Source organism: Rhinolophus sinicus, linkage group LG10 (assembly GCF_036562045.2).
Source record: "Rhinolophus sinicus isolate RSC01 linkage group LG10, ASM3656204v1, whole genome shotgun sequence".
Classification (NCBI taxonomy): domain Eukaryota; kingdom Metazoa; phylum Chordata; class Mammalia; order Chiroptera; family Rhinolophidae; genus Rhinolophus; species Rhinolophus sinicus.
In genome coordinates this window covers 22,788,254-22,808,313 of record NC_133759.1, presented here as the reverse complement: position 1 = coordinate 22,808,313, position 20,060 = coordinate 22,788,254, and the positions used below count along the sequence as shown (strand labels likewise).

Here is a 20,060-nt window from a genome sequence, read left to right as displayed (position 1 = left end):
TGGACAGATGGATGGATGAACAAAAAACCTGCAGTTAAGAGAGACTTTAGTGGTTATCGTCCCACCCATTTTAACAGTTTCTTTTAAAATAACCTTGAGTCAGCCTTCAAAAACACTAACAGTAAATTTAAATTTATTCATAGTTATTAGGGAAGGAGGTTATAGTTGTAGCCATATCCAATAGCAGGCCAGTATATATTTCACACATGGATTGCCAACTCTCTAAAAAAATAGAATTAATAGAATGCATTTAGAACACAAGCTAGACTGAACAATATACTTACTTGGTGATGATGAAAACCCTTAGAAACCTTAGTGTTTCAAGGACCCCGGTGGGAATCCCTGAGGGCTATACAGGCTAACAAAAACCATTAAAACACCTTAAAGTGAGAGTTTTTAATTTAAACTAAATATGTGATCTAAACACCCATACATTCACATGTAGACTATTTCTCTAATGATTTTGATTTCTAAAATGTGTTTGACAAAGCGCATGAGCTTCTCTATATTACTATTCTAAATAGAGTATTTGGCAAACATTGGGTAAACTTGCAGACCTGTCTCTCTTAGACACCTCATTGACACCTGGATGGCTCAAGCAGAGATTCATCAAGTATGTCAAGAAATACCTGAAAGAGTTGGATCCCACGGTGAACATGGTCACATGTGTTTCCTAAGCAAGGTTCACATGAAAGTGCTGCCGTAAGAGATAAATCTATTGCAAGTTTAAAACCTGTTCAGTTTTAATCTTAATCTCTCGTTGTGTGGCCCCAGGCCGTAGCACTGGTCTTGTCTTGGAAAAAATTCTTTCTTCCCACCCTCGTGTTCTCCCTCATTCCTTTAGTTACTGTCTCCTTTCCTTCGTTTCTCCTTTCCCTTCATTCTCTCATTTGCTTTCTTCCTTCTTTACTTTGTTTCTTTCCACTTTCCTTCCTCTACTACTGCCTTAGCATTTCACATTTCAAAGCATTCCATGTAAATTAAACCCTTATCGTCTATATTGTATGTCATCTGTGTTTCATTTATGGAGGGAGAAACCATGCTTTATTTGACTCAGTGTTTTCCGTAGCTATAAAACTCAACAAATGTTTGGTGATTAAACAAATTGGTGTAGGACTTCCACTATTTTAGTACATATTACACTGTGTTGCAATTATTTATATATCTAAATATATATATAAGAATCCTGTGGGTGATGGGAAAAAAAATAATGTCCCCATTTTTCAGATGAGGAAACTGAGGCTCAGAGACATTAAGAGCCTATCCTGAGTTTCCAGAGTAGTAAATGATGGGCTAAAATGCAGGCCCTTGGGATTTTATCCCAGTGCCATTTCCACTTCTCCACTGTACTCTTCCATGTTATTTAAGACCTATAGGGGGAAAGCCCATAATTTTAAATGTAGGCAGGATGTTGAACCTTGAATTGAAAGAATGACAAATTGTTTTTTTGTCTAGCCTTGGCCACTGAATGAAGGCAACCACTGACTCAGATAAACCATGGGATAAAAGAGCAGGTGGACATATGCTACTGTTGTGTAAAGGCACTCTTTACACAGACTGTATCAGTTAGCTATTGCTATATGACAAATCACCCCGAAAGCTCAGTGGCTTGAAACAATAGGCATTGCTTATTGTTCGCAAAACCTTGGATCACCTGGGTCGGTCTTCTGGGTTTACTGGGCTCTCATGAGCCTGTGGTCAGCTGCAGATTTTGTAGGCAACTCTGCTGATCTTGCCTGAATGCTCTCCCAGGTTCAGGGGCAGGATGGCTCTAGGTTGATCTAGAATGGGCTTCATCTCTCATTTTCCAGCAGGCTGTGCCAGGTTCCTTTACACACAGTGGTAAGGTTTCAGGGTGGGGGTGGAGCAGAAGCACACAAGATCTCTTGAGGTCTAGGTGTGGAAATGGCACATTGCTAGCAGTGTATTCTGTAGGGTAAAGTGAGTCATAGGGTGTCCAGATACAAGGGGTGTGGAATAGTATCCACCTCCTGATGGGAGGAGCCGCCGAGTCACAATGCAAAGAGCTGCATGTAGGAAGACGGATCAATTAAGGCCATCTTTGCAATCAAGCCACCACAGTCCCCATTTCCTGGCACTCCCCTCCTGTAGCTCTAGTTCTGCAAAGTTTGCCAAGGGGCTGTACTCCCCAAGGGGAATCACTGAGGTTGCTTCTCAGAACTTTTTCCAAGCTAAGAAAAGTACCTCATTTCTATTTTAAAACACATTTTAAGAGGAAAAAATGTAAGAATGTCAAGGAGAACTGTGGTGCATTTTCTGAAAATTAATTGGGTTTAGAGGAAAGTAGGCATGGAAAAATTTGACCATTAGAATTCATCATGATAGAGATTGTTGTTTAATATTTGAAAGCCCATAACTTGCTGTGAAGGATATGTATTGCACAGAACAGGGTACAGGTTTATCTGAGAGAGTCTGCTGCTGGGAAATTTATTTTTGTCATCCTCCCCACCTGCCACCCCCAATCAGATACTGTTTTTGAAAGGCTGCCCATGTCTACTCCATGAAAGAAATATAAAGGGGTGTGCCTGTATGGCTGCTTAATCATTTTACCCTATATCTATGGGTCCTTATTTTAAGACTATTGATTCCTGAATCTGAGACTTCCTGCATTTCTACAAAGACGTTAAAAAGACCCACAAACCAGTCTTTCAGACACTCGAAGGCGGGTGGAGCTTCAGCAGAGAGAACTTCAGCTTAATATACAAAAGGATTTCCTGCCCATGAAAATGGCGCATCGGAAGTAGATGCTGAACTCTCCTCTTCTAAACTGGAGGCTTTTAAGAACAAGGCATGTTGATCATGTACTAGGTGTGTAAGTTTACTCCTGATTAAAAAGCAGAGGGCCAGCTTCAATGTCTTAAATTTCCAGTTTGAGCATTCCGTTTTATGCCGTCAGTAAAGACCTTCGTCACAGCCCTCCTCCTGTTGGCTAGCCCTGCCACAAATACAAAGCCAAGGACACACCTACCTGCTGTGAACAGGATTTAGGGAAGCCATCACTGATAGGACCCCCTGCTGCCAGAGTGGATGTGCAAAGAAATCTGGCCGATTATGAAGGAAGGCAGATCAGAGGCAGTAGGCAGGTCCTTAGCTACTCATTGCCAACCTCCTGCTTTTATACATCAAGCAGGAATGTTTGTTTTCCCTTATCTCTGGAGCTGAACTTAGGATGTTTCCTATAGTTCATAGAAGACTCTCGTCTAAAGAAAAGGATTGGTCACTTTTAACAGAGCTTCTAAATTCCAAATCTCTTGCCCTACAAGGATGGCCCCCACACTGGGCCCACCCCCAAACAGGCACAGCCATGGCAGGGCTGCCCACGCCAGCCTGGACAGAGGAAGAAACAAAGTATTTATAAGACAAAGGGGACACTGTCCACTCCAGAAGAGGTAAAATCTCCTCATCCGAAAGCAACCAGTGAGAGGAAAGCGTGTGGCAAATTGTCCTGAAAGTTTTATTAGTATACTTTACAACTTTAACTAGAAAGAAGTATTTGGCATTTGTACGTTCTGATATTTCAGGGGTTTTCTATAAGTGCTTTGAATAACTGAGAAGCTGAGCGAGGCTGGTAGATTCTGGTTGAACTCTCAGAATGTCACGTTGAGACTATGCCCCCCAAGACTTGCATATTTAATATGCTGTAAAAATTCTAACTATGCCCCCTGCTTGGTCACTGGCACTAGGACATTCCTTACGCTTGGCACTTGTGTGGGCATCAAGTCGCATTTTGAAGTCCGTGCACTTACACTGTCACACTACAGGTTTGGAGCAGTCCTCTGAAGACGCTATTTTGACCTCCATTTTGCCAACCCTGAAATCAAGGCCCGATCACTGTATTCATTTAACAGACACTCGTGGTGTGAAGAGCATGTGTCTCATTGGCAGAGAAAATTTACCTGTAACTTCGTTCACTAACTTCCTTTCTCTGTGCATCTGTTCAAATTTCTACTAGTGCTGACATGGCAATTGCTGTATTAGGAGAAAGACACAGTCTCTGCCTTCAAGAAGATTCTGATCTTGAGGGAGTATTCGCTCACCCCAACTCTGCCCAACTTCACAGGGGGACCTGCTGTTCAAATGCTTGAGCACCAATCCCCAAATCCTGAAACGATGGGAACAGTATGTCTCTATTTGTCATAGATCCACCTGCCTTCAAATCCATGAGTTGTTCATTTGCATAATTAGTTCAGAAAATGATTTTTAAACTCAGATGAAAATATTTCTGTGGTTTTTTTTTAAGGGCATGTTAGCCACACTTTCTCCCACTCACAGCAGCCAGAGAGCTCTAATCACCAGCTGTGGCCCATGATCCTTTACAGTTAGCAAGGAGAAGAAGATTCAAGATGAACAAACTCCAGGCTTTAATATTCAATCAAAAATAAGTGGACCATTATGCTTCCTTTGCTAAACTGAATATGGAGAATTTTTATGGACAAAAACATTGTCAATTGTATTTTTCTTTTGACATGAAGGAAGTTTTAGTGAAGCGTTTTCATCTCTTCCTGAATCCAAGTGAAATCTGCATCTTTTGCATGTTTCCTGCATTGCATTTTTATTGTGTGCGAGGAAATCAATATTCCAGATACATGCACAAGTGCACACATTAAAATGAACATGACTTCATTTATTTCCATGATTAGACATTCAAATAAAAGTGCTGGGGTGTCTGTTTTCATATTCATAGGTCGAGATCCGTACATCAGAGGTATTTGTATAAGTGACACTTTTATTACCTTCATTTCATTTGCAATATGATAGTGGACCATAAATATGTTACTTTTATGCCACCAAATCTGATTTGTAGCACTTAGCCCTCACGAGGAGAATACTTGATATTTTATGGAGCACCTTTCGTCCAAGAAGCGCTTTGCCGACATTGGACGGGTACTCCCAGGTGTGTAAATCACACTCGCGACCCTTTGGATGCCCCACCTGCTTTATGAACCTCCTGGCTCCTACTGTAGGGTGGAGAGCGGGTAGTGGGCCCCTGCAGGTCCTGAGGTGACAATAAGACCTTGAATTTCTGGAAGAAACAGGCTCAGGTGAGCTCCATGTTGCCAAACCAAGGCTCTGACAGCTGACAGAACGCCACATTTAGTCACCTGCTCATTGTGTCCTTCACAAAACTGTTTTTGAGCCCGCACTGTGGGTCGGACACTGTGTTAAGCCCTGAGGATACAGAGACAAGTCAAATACGGCCCTTCCCTTCCAAATATTCACAAACAAGGAGGGAAGGGCCATGTTCAACAGGAAGTGCTCCCCCACCTCAAGATGGTGACAGTACGTGCCCTTCCCCATCTCCCAGGGACACACTCTGCCTCAAAGCAGTTTGTCAGGCCCTTCTGTCTGTCACAGGGATATTGGTGCACATGCCAGCTGGTTGCAATTGGAGTGAAAGAAGAGACCAACCACCCAACATCACAGGCAGCCTTTGGGGAGGAGCATCAGTTACACACCCCAGACTTGCAGAGAAGAGCAACACGGGCTCCCTGCTCACCATCCTAACCCTCCCCTTAATTCACCTTCCTCTTTCCCCAGCATCAGCTTCCTGAAACTGGACCATCCTTCCACTCTCTCTACACACACACACACACACACACACCCTCCCCTGTAATACACCGAACTCCTGTAGCATCCTTCATAGCACTTACCATGCCGTGAAATCATGTATGTGTGTGACAGACCCAGGAGAGCACAGTGGTTAAGAGTGAGGGTCCTGGACCCAGGTTTTCTAGTTCAGATCCCTGATATATCACTTACAGCATGCATGGCCTCGGGCAGGTTACTCACCTTTCTGTGCCTCAACTTTCTCATCTGCGCAATGGGCATAATAATGATCCTTCCCTGTCAGGTTTGTGAGCATTGAATGACCTAATATGAATACAGGGCTTCAACAAGTGCCCTACAGCTGCTTTGGTAGCTGTAATTAACCTTTTCAGTATTATAATACATAATACTCCAGTATGAGTCACAGTACATATCATAATAGTGATGTCAACATTATTCTTATTCTTATTACCATCACTGTTATCCTATGATTAATGTCTGTCTCCAACCATAAGTGAGCTTCATGGCAGGAGGAACCGTCTGTGTGGCTCACCATTTCATTACCACAGCAGGGGGCACATAGTAGATACTCAAAAAATATTTGTTGCCCGAATGAATGGACGAAGCAGTGAAGGAACAAATGAGTCCTCCTGCTCATTTGGTATTGCTACCAGATGGCTTCTTGAAAAGCAGCAGTGCTACTTATAGCCATGGGCCCCACGGTAATGCCCACAAGTACCCGGTATTCAGGTCCACCCATTGCCACGTGGAAAGGCCTTAACTTCTTCCTGTATGACTTTGCAGTAGACTCACTCTTTCCCACCTAGTGTACCATCCACACAGCTCCAGGAGGGTGCTGCTGCCACCTGAGGAGACAGGCTCTGAGAGGAGTGGCCTCCTCTGTGATGGTAAGCAGTTGAGGTGGTACTTGTACCAGACCCCCTGACCCCCCAGCATCACCTGTGTCACCCTCTGCCCCACATTGGTGCCCTACAAAGAAGGTGAGCTCCTGTCCCGCCCTGGCGACTGCTGACCACAAGTCCCCGGAAACTGGACAGAGCCCCCGCCCCCCGTGTCCAAGTGGTGTTCCATGCACTGCATTGTCTTCTCGATTTTGGTAGTTCTTGGCAGTTATACCCATCTCTGGCCCAGATACCTTGTCTGCATTCCATAGCACTTTAAAACCATTGAGCAAGGCAGCTGCTAAAGCCATGTGTTTAGAAAATGTGTCCATTAACTTATGAACGTTTACATAATTGGGGCGTTATCACCGGAGGTGTTACGGCATTTGCGGTTGCCGAGGAGTTTCTGATAGTCCCAGGGATCCTTCAGTCACAGAGGCAGTGGGTGGAAGGAAAGGCACTGTGTTTTGGGAGAGCAGAAGTGGTCTGGAAGGGAGCATGAGGTAACATACTGGTGCCTGGTCCACTGGCCACCTGCTAAGAGTGCTGCGAGTTGGGGCTCCAAAGCTCAGAAGATGAAGCTCTGGCTTTGCAGCTGTTATTTTGCAAATGGTGGGTGCTGTCACTGCACAACCCCACCGAGTGTCCCATTGGATGCCCCGCTGCCGCTCACCAAGGCCCACTTCCCACCTGAGCTCATATCTCACTTTCTGATTTGGTGTACGTGCTCACAGAGTGCCCTTTCCCCACTCCCTCCCAGGTCAATCTCTCAAGCTGTGTTTGCTTACCTGAGAGTTCCAGGTGATTTTCCAGGGGGGCATGGGTGGGTGGGGAGCAGTGAAGCAGAGGACCACAGACGCAGGCCCGCAGCCCTGCCTGGGGATGAGATTGTGGATTATTTTGCATGCACGGTTCCTCTCTCTGCTTTTCGGTATATTCCACTGCAATTCTGACTTCATTACTTCCAAACAAGGTCATTTTGCACCTCGAGTTCCTAGAGTGTAGACATAGAATTGTAATGTACACCTCACCTGGTTCACTGTGGAATTCAGTGAGCTAGAATTCTTCCATTGCTCAAGGCAATGGCTGGCCATTGCTAAGAGTCAGTAAGTGGCATCGTGTTACTGCTGTGTTAAGTGGTCCTTGTTGCCATCGTGGCGTCTGATTCTAGTCAGAGCAGTTCCTAGTGCTCAGTGTTATGGCCTCCCCCGGGGCTCTGGGTTTTGTTGTCGTTCTTGCTGTTTTAAGATATAATTCATGGAGCATAACATTGGTCATTTGAAAGTGTACAGTTCAGTGATTTGTAGTATATTCGCCAGGTTATATACAACCATCACCACTCATTCCAGAACATTTTCATCTCCCCAGAAAGGAACCCCAATACCCATTAGCAGTAACTTCCTACCTGCCCCCCACCCTTGGCGACCACTGATCTGTTTTCTGTGTATGAACTTGCTTCTTCTGAACATGTCATATAAGAGGACTCATACAATAATTGGCCTTTTGTGACTGGCTCCTGTCACTGAGCATAATGTTTTTAAGATTCGTCCATGTTGTAGCAGGTATCAGGACTTCATTCCTTTCATGGCCAGTGGGATTCCATTGTACGGATAGACCACGTTTTGTTTATCCATTCGTCAGTTGATGGACATGTGGGTTGTTCCCACTTCGGGGCAAGTGTGAATACACTGCTGTAGACATTTGTGTACAGTTTTTCCATGGGCATCTATTTTCTGTTTCCTTGGGTGTATACCTTTGATGTGACTTTTGGGTTAGCTAAAGAAGAGGGTCATTGGCAGGGGCCCAGAGAGGAGGGGGTCTGATAACTTGCACTGAGAGCCCCTGTGTTCACACACAAGCCTTCAGGCCACAGCACCCCCTCATAAACCCAGACTTGTAGAACCCAGGGGCGTCTTTGCCACCATGTACCACCATGTACCTCATTGTCTCACCTTTGCTGACGGTATTCTTTGCATTCTCCCTGCTGTGAACCACACTACCCCCACCCTGTGTTGCACGCCTGCTGGGGATGGTCTGGGCGCGTGGGCTGGTCTGCACTGGAAAAGACTGCACTGAGGCTGGGGAGGCTCGCACTGTCTCTACCCACTCATCTTAAACTGGGAAATGTCCTGGTCCAAAGAACACTGCCATTTCTTCCTAGGGGCAAAGAGGGATCCAGAGAGGTTTTGTTTTTTCCCAACCTCTACTTCCTTAGAAATATGTGAGTCCCTATGAGGAAAGAACTTGTCAGCTGTGTCAACTTGGGCACATTCCTTAGCCTCTGTGAGGCTCAGTTTCTTAATCTGTAAACTGGGTTTATAATTGCCTACCTGATAAGAGGGTTAAGTGAGAGACTGCAGACATACTTCCCATGCTCAAGATTCTCCAGAAATGTGAATTTTCTCCCCGACTGCCCTGCCTCCTGGTCAGGTGTGAGCAGCTTATACAGACACTTGGATTTTTCAGTTCCGTTCCTTCCCTCCCCCTTTTTGTTTTCTCCCTCCCTCCCTCCCCATTCCATTTCTTTCTTTTCCCCTTTTCTCCCCTCCCCATGCCTACCTTTTACTACCTTTAGCTCCAGCTCCAAGCAGGGCCTTGGCTCCTCCCAGTATAGACCCAGGGAACTGCCAGTTCTCAGATTGCCCAGGTTCTCTTGGGGGAGGCAGAGGTACCCAGGCCAAGCCCTCTCAGGGCAGATTGGATTATGCCCTGGGTCGTTTTGCAGCACAGATTCCCAGGTTACAGTGGTGGCATAAACAGCCAAGCAGTGTCCAGCCTGGCAACCCCTGGGTCCCCAGGGAACATGGACTCCCCGGATGGGAGCACATGGAATAGTTATACCTGTCGGCCTCCCTGGGTTTCAGTTTCCTTCCTCGGGAGATCCTAGCCAGAGGCCAGAGCTTTGAGTTACACTCAGATTTGAAGTCATCTGAGAGGCCTGTGCTGCAAAAGGAAGCAGAGGCTTCCAGCCCAGGTCCTGGGCCCCAGATCTGCCCAGTGCCGAGCTCGGTGGGGTGTGCCAAGGCTAAGACATACGCTGGCTGAGGGGCCGGGGGCCAGACAGGATGTGGCGTCCAGCGTCTGTGGATGAATACATGAATGAGTGAATGATTGATTTTGCAGGCCAAGGCTTCATAATGCATAGATGATTATTTTTTTAAAAAACTGTGTAAGTAACAAAGGACATATGATTAATACAGAAAGTTGAGGAAGCAAAAAACACGAAGGGACAAAAACCACAAGCCCATCACCTTTAAGATGAATTTCTTCAAGAGTGCCAGTCAGTGAATTCAGAAAACTAGGAAGCTAAATGTCAAACCAAAAGGCTTAGTTAGGAATCACTAATTGTGACGCCACCGGGCTTTGTTCGGGGACGTGTCTCCCAGGCAAAGTGGCTCCCTTGTGATGCCTCTCAGGCTATCCCCTCTGCAGTTGAGGGGAACTTGCTTGGGAAAATCTTCCTTCGAGGACCAGTCCTCATAGAAAGTTGTCTCTAAACAAACCCAGGCTCTCAGCCTCTTGGGTGAGCCTTAGCCTTCCTTAACAATTGGTTGGCACGTACACACACAGAAAGACAAACCTCACTTGCTGCCCTGCCCTCCTGGCCGCCCAACCTCTTGTCTTGGAAGATGTGTTTATAGCACCTTTTCCTGCTTTTCCTGTTCCAAGTATCAGGTGACTCCAAGGCAGTATCGGGAGACTGAACCTCCCAGCTCAGGCAGCACAGGCCCAGCCATGAGTGACCCCTGATTTGCCTTCTCTCTCATTTCCAGCTGTCAGGAATGACAGGAACAAGAAAAAGAAGGAGCCTTTGAAGCAGGAATGCACGGAAAGCTATGAAATGACAGCCGAGCTGGATGATCTCACAGACAAGATCCGAAAAGCTCACCAGGAAACCTTCCCCTCGCTCTGCCAGCTGGGTAAATACACCACGGTAAGAGATGCTTCCCCTCCCCCCAGGCTGCTGGGCAGACGGGCACGGGCCCTCGTGCACATGTGCGCTTGCACGCCCTCATGTGCACGCGCACTCACACACACATACACACTCTTGGCCCTGGGCCTGCAGGGGACACCCACTCAAACTCAGCCCAGGCCCTGCACATCAGCTGAGTGCAGTTAGGCAGTAGCCACCTCCCTCCCTCCGTGTGGCAGCCTTTGGACCGTCTCTGAGTAGGATGGTGTTTCCTCCAAGTCAGTCATGCACACACGCCTCCCTCGAGAAACACAAACGCTGTGTTCACTGCAGCGCTATGTACATTGGCCAAGATATGGACGTGAGCCGAGTGCTCATCAACAGATGCCTGGAGAAGCGTGGTCCGTATGCACAGTGGAATAGTACTCAGCCATAAAATGAGTGACATCTTAACATTGGTGACACTGTGGATGGACCAGCAGGTATTACGCTAAGAGAAATAAGTCAGATTGTGAAAGACAAATACCATATAATCTCACTTATATGTGGACTCTAAAGAACAATATAATAAAACAAACAGAAACAGACTCATAGATGCCGAGAACAAACTGATGGTTCCAAGAGGGGAAGGGGTTGGGCACAGAGGGAAAATGGTGAAGGGATTAAGAAGTACGAACTGGTAGTTACAAAATAGTCACAGGGATGTAAAGTACAGCTGAGAGAATATCGTCAATAATGTTGCAACAACTATGCACAGTGCCAGGTGGGTACGAGACGAATCGGGAGCACTGCATCAATTATATGAATGTCTAACCACTATGCTATACACCCGATAGGAGTGTAAAATAATATCGAATGCCAACTGTAACTAAAAAAAGAAATCAATAATTTTTATAAAAAAAAGGAAAGGAAGAAACATCAACTGAGCACTTGTTATATGCCCGGCCGCGTGCAAGGCACTGGCGACGTGAACGATGAAGATAAAATCGCTGCTCTCAGGGACCTGGGTCTGGTGAAGGAGACGAGTAACCAGTGAGGTGTTACCCGGCCATGGCAGACACCTATACAGAGCCCTGTGAGACCCAGCGCGGGCAAGGGGGCAATCTTTTCTTTAAAAAAAAACTGATCAGCTGTAAGATCCAACCAAGATGATTGGGGCCCTCCTCTGGGGCAGGGTCTGTCTTCAGAGAGAATGTGTCTGTAACCCTGAAGTCAGGGCCTGGAAAAGCACAGGGTAGGTGTGACCCTTCCCAGGTTGGTGGGGGGTCACCCTCTCCTCCCAGGGTTCTGCAGGGAATGGCTGTCACTGAGGTTAGAAATAAAGAGAAGGGGAAATGAGAGAAAGTCGGATCAAAGGTAGGAGGCATGTGTTAGTTGGTCCGGGCTGAGCCTGTAGAGACGTCATGAGCTCCTTTCATTTTTTAAAGTGGTTTTTGCATGTGTTATGTTCCTTGATGTATATTCCCAATGCGTGGACTTCCCAGAGGGAGGCACATGGGCCCTCAATAAATATTTGGTGAGTGAACGACTGGATGAATACATATAACTAGACTGTTGTTCTGGCCTCTTTAAGTGGCTTATGTTGCTTGCCTAACGTGCTAGAAAATGTGCGTTTTTAAAAAATGCAAATATTGCAGCGTTTGCTGGTTTGGTGACTGGTGTGCTAGAGAAAGCATAGTATGAAAGGTCATAAAGATAAAAAGATGAAATGGTAATGCCAGATAGAAAAAAGAACGGTGAGTGAAGCAACTCTTGGGGTACACAGTCATTGGGATAGTCATGCCTCAGTTTTATATGCAAAATAGGAATGGTGTCCAGGAGCAGACTCGGAGGGTTTGCTGTGGAAATTGTTGCCAGAACATGCCAGGGTGATTTCTCAGGTGAGCATGAGGCTGCACAGTTGGGTGGCACCAGCTTCTGAAGGGCTGGCACCAGACTTAGACAGGTAGGTCCCTTGTCCAAACCAGAGGCTTTGGCTCAGGAAGCAGAGCAAAAACCTAGAGCATTGCTTCTTCCCAAACCTCAATGTGCTTACGAAGCACCTGGGATTCTTACTGAAATGCAGGCTCTGATTCAGCAGATCTGGGATGGGGCATTTCTAACAAGCTCCCAGGCAGTGCTGGGATGCAAGTATACAGAACACACTCTGAAGCAAAGGCCATGAACATACTTTGAACAGCAAGACCCAGGACGACCTTCTGGGGCCCACCCAGACCCTTGGTGTCAGGGGAGGGGAGACGCTGGAGTGCCCATTCTACCTGTGAAGCTGTTGGCCTACCTGCCAGGCTAAGGGAGGTGCTAGATTCAGTAGACAAGCCCCCACTGAGCTTGGGGAGCACTGTCCTAGCCCAGAGCAGATGCAGAGCAGGACAAGGCCGAACACTACAAGGGAGCTTTCATTTTAACTCAGGAGATAAAGCAGGCCCGTGAACCAAGAGGCAATGGAGGGAGATACCACATATCCAGAGCAAGGGCACTAGAACCAAACCAATGTAGTTTAAACCTCTCAGTCACTCACTGTTCAGTCATGTGACTGAGTGCAAGTTATTTAACTTCCCTTAGCCTCATTTTCCCCATCTTTAAAATGGGGATACTAGAAAATGGTTAGGATGATAAAAATGAGACAATTCATGTGAAGTTTCCATGATGGGACCTGGAAATATCTCTACAGCAGTGATGTGACCCATTTACTGGGTATGAACTGATGCTCCAGACCCCTGGTCCCATGCCAGGTGCGTCTGGCACTATAGAGAAGTAAAATGATTAATAAGCAGTGCCAAGGAGTATATCATTTATTCCTTTTAGAAATAGTTACTGATTGCCAACTATGTTCCAGGCACTGTATTGGGCTCAGTATCAAGGTAAATGCATCCTGACCTAAGAACTAGGGAAATCAACCAAGCATGGGCCATGGGAAAGGACAGAAGGAAAGACGAGATAATTGGTGCCCTGGAATGGTGGGATCGTGTTAAGTTGCGAGCGAGTGGAAAGTGAGAATGAAAAAACCTTGTGAAGTCTGGAATGCCAACTGAGGAATTTGTATTTTAGTCCGTAAATAATGGAGAGAAATCAATAGTTGGTGGTCAAGGGTCTTTATTATTATTATCATTATTGTCATTATTCTTACAACTAGTATTTATTGAGCATTTACTATGTGCCAGGGACTATGGTAAATAGTCTAAATATATTCTCTTATTCCTTGCGGACTCTATGAAGTAGGTACTGTTGCCCCATATGACAGATGAGTAAACTGAGGCTGAATACTATTGTCCCTAGATTGCAGATGAGTAAACTGAGGGGTAGAAGAGCTAAATAACTTTCTCTGTGTCTCATAGCCAACACATGGAACTTGAACATAAACAGTCTGACTACAGGGGCCGCGCTTTTAACTACTACACCATTCACAGAATACATACATCAAGAGGGTGGTTGATAGGGTAGAATGGAAGCAGGAGTCACTGGGCATCTAGTTAGGAGGAGGTGGCTGTTATCCAGGAAGAAAATCAAACCTTGAGCTTGAGAAAAGACAGAGTCAGAAACAACAATCAGAGGAGGGAGAGTTTCCTGGATGTGGAAACTCTTGAGCCAGTTCACAAAGCGAGACATTGTAGGACAAGCCCTGGGACCATTCGCTGCTGTATGAGGGTCCCCCCTCTTCCCCAGGTGGGGGTATCTTACTTAGTGTGGCCTAGTCATTCCCTAGAACCTGGTTCACCGGATAAGCAGGTGACATGGTGCCCTGTCTAGTCTGAAGGAGGGCAGGGCAAACACAAAGTACAGCTTGTCCCCTTCCTAGAACACACGCCCTGGTGCGGCCTGGCTTCTCTCAGGGCCTGGGAACAACACGCTCCTTCAGGACAGTCTCCCCTCTGGTAGTCAGTGCAGCTTCTTCCCACCCCTGAAGCCAGGCAGAGGTTCTAGCAGCCTCACCGGGGCCTCTACACTCTTCCCTCCCCTAGGGCGCCCTCTGAAATCAGTAGCCTCTCCGCTTGGGTTCTCTTCACGCCATAGGTGCGATTCCATCTGCTTCCAGGCCAATGGGCCTGCCTGCCCAGCCCTCTCGAAGGGTGCAGCAGGGGCTGTCAGGGCCCTGCCCATGTCCGTCAGCTCCCTGACCCTGCCTGCAGTCCCACTGACCCTGCCTGAAGGTTTCCTCCAGCTGCCAGAGCTGCTTGGCTCTCATGTGCGGCATTGACACTCCTGCGAGAGCCCCCACCCAATGACCAGGAGAAGCTACTGGGTAAATGGCCCAGTGTCCTTGCCCCTGCACTAGGAGACCTCTGAAGCATTCTCTAAACCACCTCCCAGAGTTCCCCAACAAGGTGGGGCCCAGGTGCCCACAGGGATGGTCTTCACTGGCTGCCTTCCCTTCCTGGTCCCCTTCTTCCATGCTTCCTGGGATCTCTTCCCAAGTAAGCTGCTGGCATTGAAATCCTAGTCTCGGGGTCTGCTTCTGCCCAAGGCAGCTGGTTTACTTCAGGGACCCTTCCCACTCACACCTCTTTGGGATGTGACACCATCAATCCCCAATTGATGCCCACTGTCCGAAGCACTTTGCAGGGACTTTCTGCACCTCTTTTGATCCAGCAGGGAAAATGGAAATACAAGTTCCATCTCCAAAAGCCAATCCCTCAATACTGGGCAGCCTGACCTCCTTCTAGGAGCACAGGGCCCGTTTTCAGGAGCAAGGTTGCTCCAATACAGTTTCCCATCCAGATTTCTCTTTATTTTTACTCTCCATACACAGACCTAGTTCTGTTTTCATTGTAAGCAACTTCAAATCCTTTCTGGAAGTAGGTGGGGGTATAAATAAATAACAGCAGCCATAACACATTCTCTGCAAGATCTTAGTTCCGAGTGGAACATTTTTTATACAGAGCTTTTTTTAGATAGGCAGTTACTTCTACTGCCAAGAAACTTCCTGCCATCTTCACCAGACTGGCATCTTTGTCAGATGCTTTGGGAATAAGTGGGCAGAGAGGAATTAAAAAGGCAGCTAGCTGCCCACCTATAGATCTGTGAAAGAGTTGTTCCTTTTGCTTCCCTAATTAGGGTAGATTTGGGACAAATGGTCAGGGTCCAGGAAGCAGCAGGAATGGGTGGGTGAGGCAGAAATACATGCCTCACCACCCTCCATGCTCAGGCCTGGGCAGGGCACTCATCTATGAGCTTTAGAGTGAGTCTCCTTGAGAACGCTGCTAAGCAGTGACTCCTCCAAAAACAAGGGGGAACGTAAGGGGATTCCATGATGGAAGGTGGGAAGCAGGGGCGTGGTTATTTATAGATGAGCTCTCCAAAATAGCATATGGGTGTGAACCAGAGGAAACAGCCTGGCTTTGAGGATATTTGCTTTGCTTCCTTGAGCAACTATGTCATTTGGGCTTTGGGGCCTCATAGCCCCAGGTTCAACTCTCGCCTGTGCTACGTAGGAGTTGCGTGACCTTGGACTCATCATTTGAGCCTCAGCTCCCTCATCTGTATAATGGGGTTTAGAATCATCCTGGGGTTTCTGGGATGGTTCAGTGAGAAAAATCTATCAGAGCGCCCTGTACAGTTTCTGGCACAGAGATGTACAAAATCGGCAGGGCTCCTCCTGGTGGTCTTGCTATGAACCCCTTCTCATTTTTCAGAGCCACTTGCCCAGGTTCTGGAGAAGCAAAGTGGTGAGTGGGAAAGCGAAGCAGTTCTTGGCAGCACAACGCCAGCCCTGGCCGTCCGCGCAGGGCTGCGTCTGCTCCCTCCCTCATCCCGCTGCTCTGCCGTGTGCCGGCTGTTCATCACCTTGCAGAGCTTGATGGGACATAAGCTGTCCTCGGAGGGGCTCGTGAAGTTGAGCTATGGAGATTTAAGGAGCCCTTAATCTACTCAGAAAAATGACCACCAACAGAATCATTAAACCAGCAAAAGGCTTTCCAGGACACGAGTGCTTTACACAAGGAAGGATATTGTGAGCCGTTCCAGCCATGGGTGGACTTGGCTTTTGTTTTAGAAACTAACAATTTAATTAGCCAGGGAATCAGAACCTGAAGCTCAGGATCCCAGGAGAGACGTTTCTGATGGGGTGGAAGGTCAAGGGAGTCATGAGGCCTGAGTCCTGACCCTTTCTCCCCCACCTCATAGTTTTCTGACCTTGAACCATCCCTTAACTTTTGTGAGCCTGTGTTTTGCCAGTAAACACACCCACGCTTTCCATATCACCTAGACTATTATTTCATTTTCCAACACACCTTTACTATATACCTACTGTATTGGGTTTCCTAGGGCTGCCATGAAAAAAAATACCACAAACTAGGCTGAAAACAACAAAAGTGTATCGTCTCACAGCCTAGAAGCTAGATGTCCAAAATCAAGGTATCAGCAGAGCATGCTCTCTTTGATGGCTCTAAGGGAGAATCCTTCCTTGCCTCATAGCTTCTTACATTCAAGGCCCTTTGGGGCCCTCCATGGCTTGTAAATGCAAACTCCAATCCCCTGTCTTCATATGGCCATCTTCTCCCTGTGCATCTTCATATGGTCTTCTTCTGTGCAAGTCTGTCTCTGTCCAAATTTTCCCTTTTTATTAGGGTACCATCGTATTGGAGTAGGGCACACCCTCGTGCTATCATTTTAAGTTGATTACCTCTGTAAAAATGCTATTTCCAAATAAAGTCGCCTTCTGAAATATTGGGGGTCAGGAGTTCAAAGTATCTTGTTTGGGAACACGGTTCAACCCATCACACTTACTGAGTGCAGTATTGGGGTACGTGGATGTTTGCAGTTCTTTTGTGTAGTCTGGCTAAAAACCAAATTTTGTCTCATATGTTGTGTGCTTTTAGAAACCTCTGACAGCGTACATCATAAGTCCTCATCTCTAGGCATTGGGCTAAGTCCCCAGGATCCCACTGGATGGTGGAAAAAGGAAAAGACATTCCCAGCCAAGGGAGTAGCATGAGAATGGCCAAGAATTTTGCAGAGAGGGGTCTGGAAAGGAGGCAGGTGCAAAGTCTGAGGAGATAGGTAAAAGCTAGCTGGCGGGGCCGTGGTGTGCTGGAAGAAGGTATGCGAACGTTAGCTGCAGAGACCCAAGGGAGATTGCTAGTCAGGAGAAGCAGTTCCAAGAGGGTTGGCCCTGGTGGCTTTGTGCCAGAAGGCATGGCGGGTAGGCGTGGCAGAGCTTTTGTTCTTTCTTAGATGTGCCCCAGGAGATCCAGAAGCCACCAATGTCTTGTCACAGCAACTGAGACCACCCCAAAATGTAGCATCTCTTGGCCATCCGACACCCTCCATCCTACAGCTGTCCCATTCCAAAAGCCCTGCACTCCACCAAGTTCCCTGAATCTCTGAGATAGCAGGAATGAAGGGGCTGCTGCTGTCCAGAGGGACCCCTCCAGGCTCATGTCCCAGCCTAGGAATGTTAGATAGTGGTGGTCCAGGAGCATGTCTAAAACATTACCTTTAGGGAAGTCCTGCAGCATCACCCTTGCTTTCGGCCAGACTTCCGGGAAACATTTGGAGGTCCTTAGAGACCCTCGCCACCTGTCCCCTTCCTGTTGCCCATTGCTTAGAGCCCTCTCCACCCATGGGCTGCACCATGCCTTTAAGACAGTACCTGTCTTTCCACCTATAGTTGCCATGTGGCTGCCAAGCTGCCTTTCTCCCCACCTGTTGGAAGCATCCAGTTCTGAGGAGAATGCTGCCCATGCCCACTGATGGACACACCCCATCTGGGACATTCCAGAGGCCATGTGGTCATTGTGCCTAGATAGGCATTTATTGACCACAACGACACGCTGGCCTGGCATGTAACATTCTCTTCCTTGCAGTGCTAGGGATTTTTTTGCTACCTCCTAGAAGCAGCCAGAGTTTCTAACCCAGAGGGAGATCACAAACGCAACAACTGGCTGTAAGACACAGAAAGTTCAGGCCAGGAAGTGGATAGAATACGTGATGACCCAAGCATAAGCGGGGTGATGGGGTGTCGTGGTTGGGAGCCCAGATGCTGCAGCCCAACCACCTGGTGTGCACCCTGGACCCTCCACCCAACTGCTGGGGCATCTTGTACCAGTTGTTGAACTTCTCTGGGCCTAAGCGTTCACATCAACCAAGGGGGGGGTGGGGTGGCGATAATAGTACCTACCTCATGAGGGTGTGGTGAAAATGAAAGGGAGTTCATTGTGAAGCCGTTAGAACAGTGCCTGGCTTGAAATAAGCCCGAGGAAGGGTTTTTCTATGAGCAACATACAAACTGAAGAAGTGGAATGAGGGTGACAGGGACATTCTTCCCTAAGCCCTCTGGCACTTGAGAGGGCATCCGCCTCTCAGGCTGGTCGAAGAGCAAAGGCTTCAGGCTTCGGGAAGAAGGAGGCTACCTTAGCGGATGTGCCAACATTCCTAGGGAACTTAACTCTTCCTTCCTTTTACGAAATTTGAGTTGCTCTTTAGCTAAAAAAGAACAAGAAACAGCCCTGATTAAACCGCTGTTGTACCCAGGAGGTGCCCCAAATGGGATTTTGAAAACGTTGGTGATACCACCTCCATTTATGGGTTTTGTTCAGAAAGGAAGGCCAGTCAGAAAAGCAGTAGGTGGCAGCAAAGAACTAAGCCTACAGAAGAAAGGGATCCATTTGTGTGGCAAAAAAAAAAGGCCATTTAATTGGATTTCATAGTGGGGTTGGGCTCTGCTGCTGCTAAAGGTGGCCGTAAGGGACCTTCAGGCAGGCCCTCCACTTGGGCCCCTGCTGCACAGCATTCTGGGAAGGCAGGCTGGGGCACCTGCCTGGAGAGGGGCTTCCACCCAGGGAGGAGGAGCTGAGGAAAGAGTGCAAATTTGGGGAGGCCTGCCTCTCCCCCTTCTGCTTTGGCTCTGCTTCTCATTAGCTGCCAACAGGGGCCTCTCCTCACTACCCCACTTATCTTCCCTCTGCCCTGGTTTCAGAAACGCTGTGGAAAACCCACACTTCCTCGGTGCTCCCTCTAACCGCCTTCATTACCAACCAAACCAGGCTGTGCTCTCCAGTTGCCACAGCTGGAAGATAATATATAAGCCATTTTAAACCTCATGCCTATGAATCCAGCTCCCCGTATAATAAAACACTAGGTTATTTTGTGTTTTATTAACTGCCTCTTCCCTTCAGTTTGCATAATAGTGAGTGAGATTTACATGCCGTTAAGAAGGCTGTGCATTATTTTTAATAGAAGGTGCGACAGGCTTCTCTCTCGCAGCCCGGTGTGTGATAAAGTAACCTCATATGATGCTGATGAAGATTTCGTTCACACTTGCTGGGTCGGGGCAATGTCTTTTTTTCCAGATGGATACTCGATTGTAAAATGATTTCCCGCTGTAAGCTCGCCTGTCTGTCCCTCTCTATCGTATCTTCCTCCAAACCTGTTAAACTGCCTATTAAATTTAATTACAGCCCGAATGGCGTACATCTTGATCTGATGTTCCCCCGAGTGTACTGTATTCCACCAAGGTCCTTGAGGAAGGAATACAATAAATCTGGAGGATGCGTGCCTACTTTCCGCAAAGAATATTATGGAAAGCACCGTGGGCCACCAGCTTTCGGAGGGCATCTATGTCATCCCTTATGCAAACATTTCTTTCTGGCTTTCCTCACCAATCTTAAAAACAAAAGCTTTTATTGACTCTGTGGACGGATCTCCACTGAGGTGAGGAACGGAAGACATCAATTTGGGAT

The 20,060-nt window shown here is 47.2% G+C and overlaps 1 protein-coding gene across 2 annotated transcripts in view; it reads left to right on the top strand.

The window, feature by feature from the left end:
• The window catches only part of RARB (retinoic acid receptor beta), a 668,790-nt gene that overhangs the window by 630,454 nt on the left and 18,276 nt on the right, over positions 1 to 20,060 (top strand). For both annotated transcript variants that reach the window (XM_019745272.2, XM_019745273.2), the window contains one exon: positions 10,244 to 10,404. In XM_019745272.2, the coding sequence (XP_019600831.1) occupies positions 10,244 to 10,404 (161 nt within the window). The remainder of the gene's footprint in view (positions 1 to 10,243; positions 10,405 to 20,060) is intronic.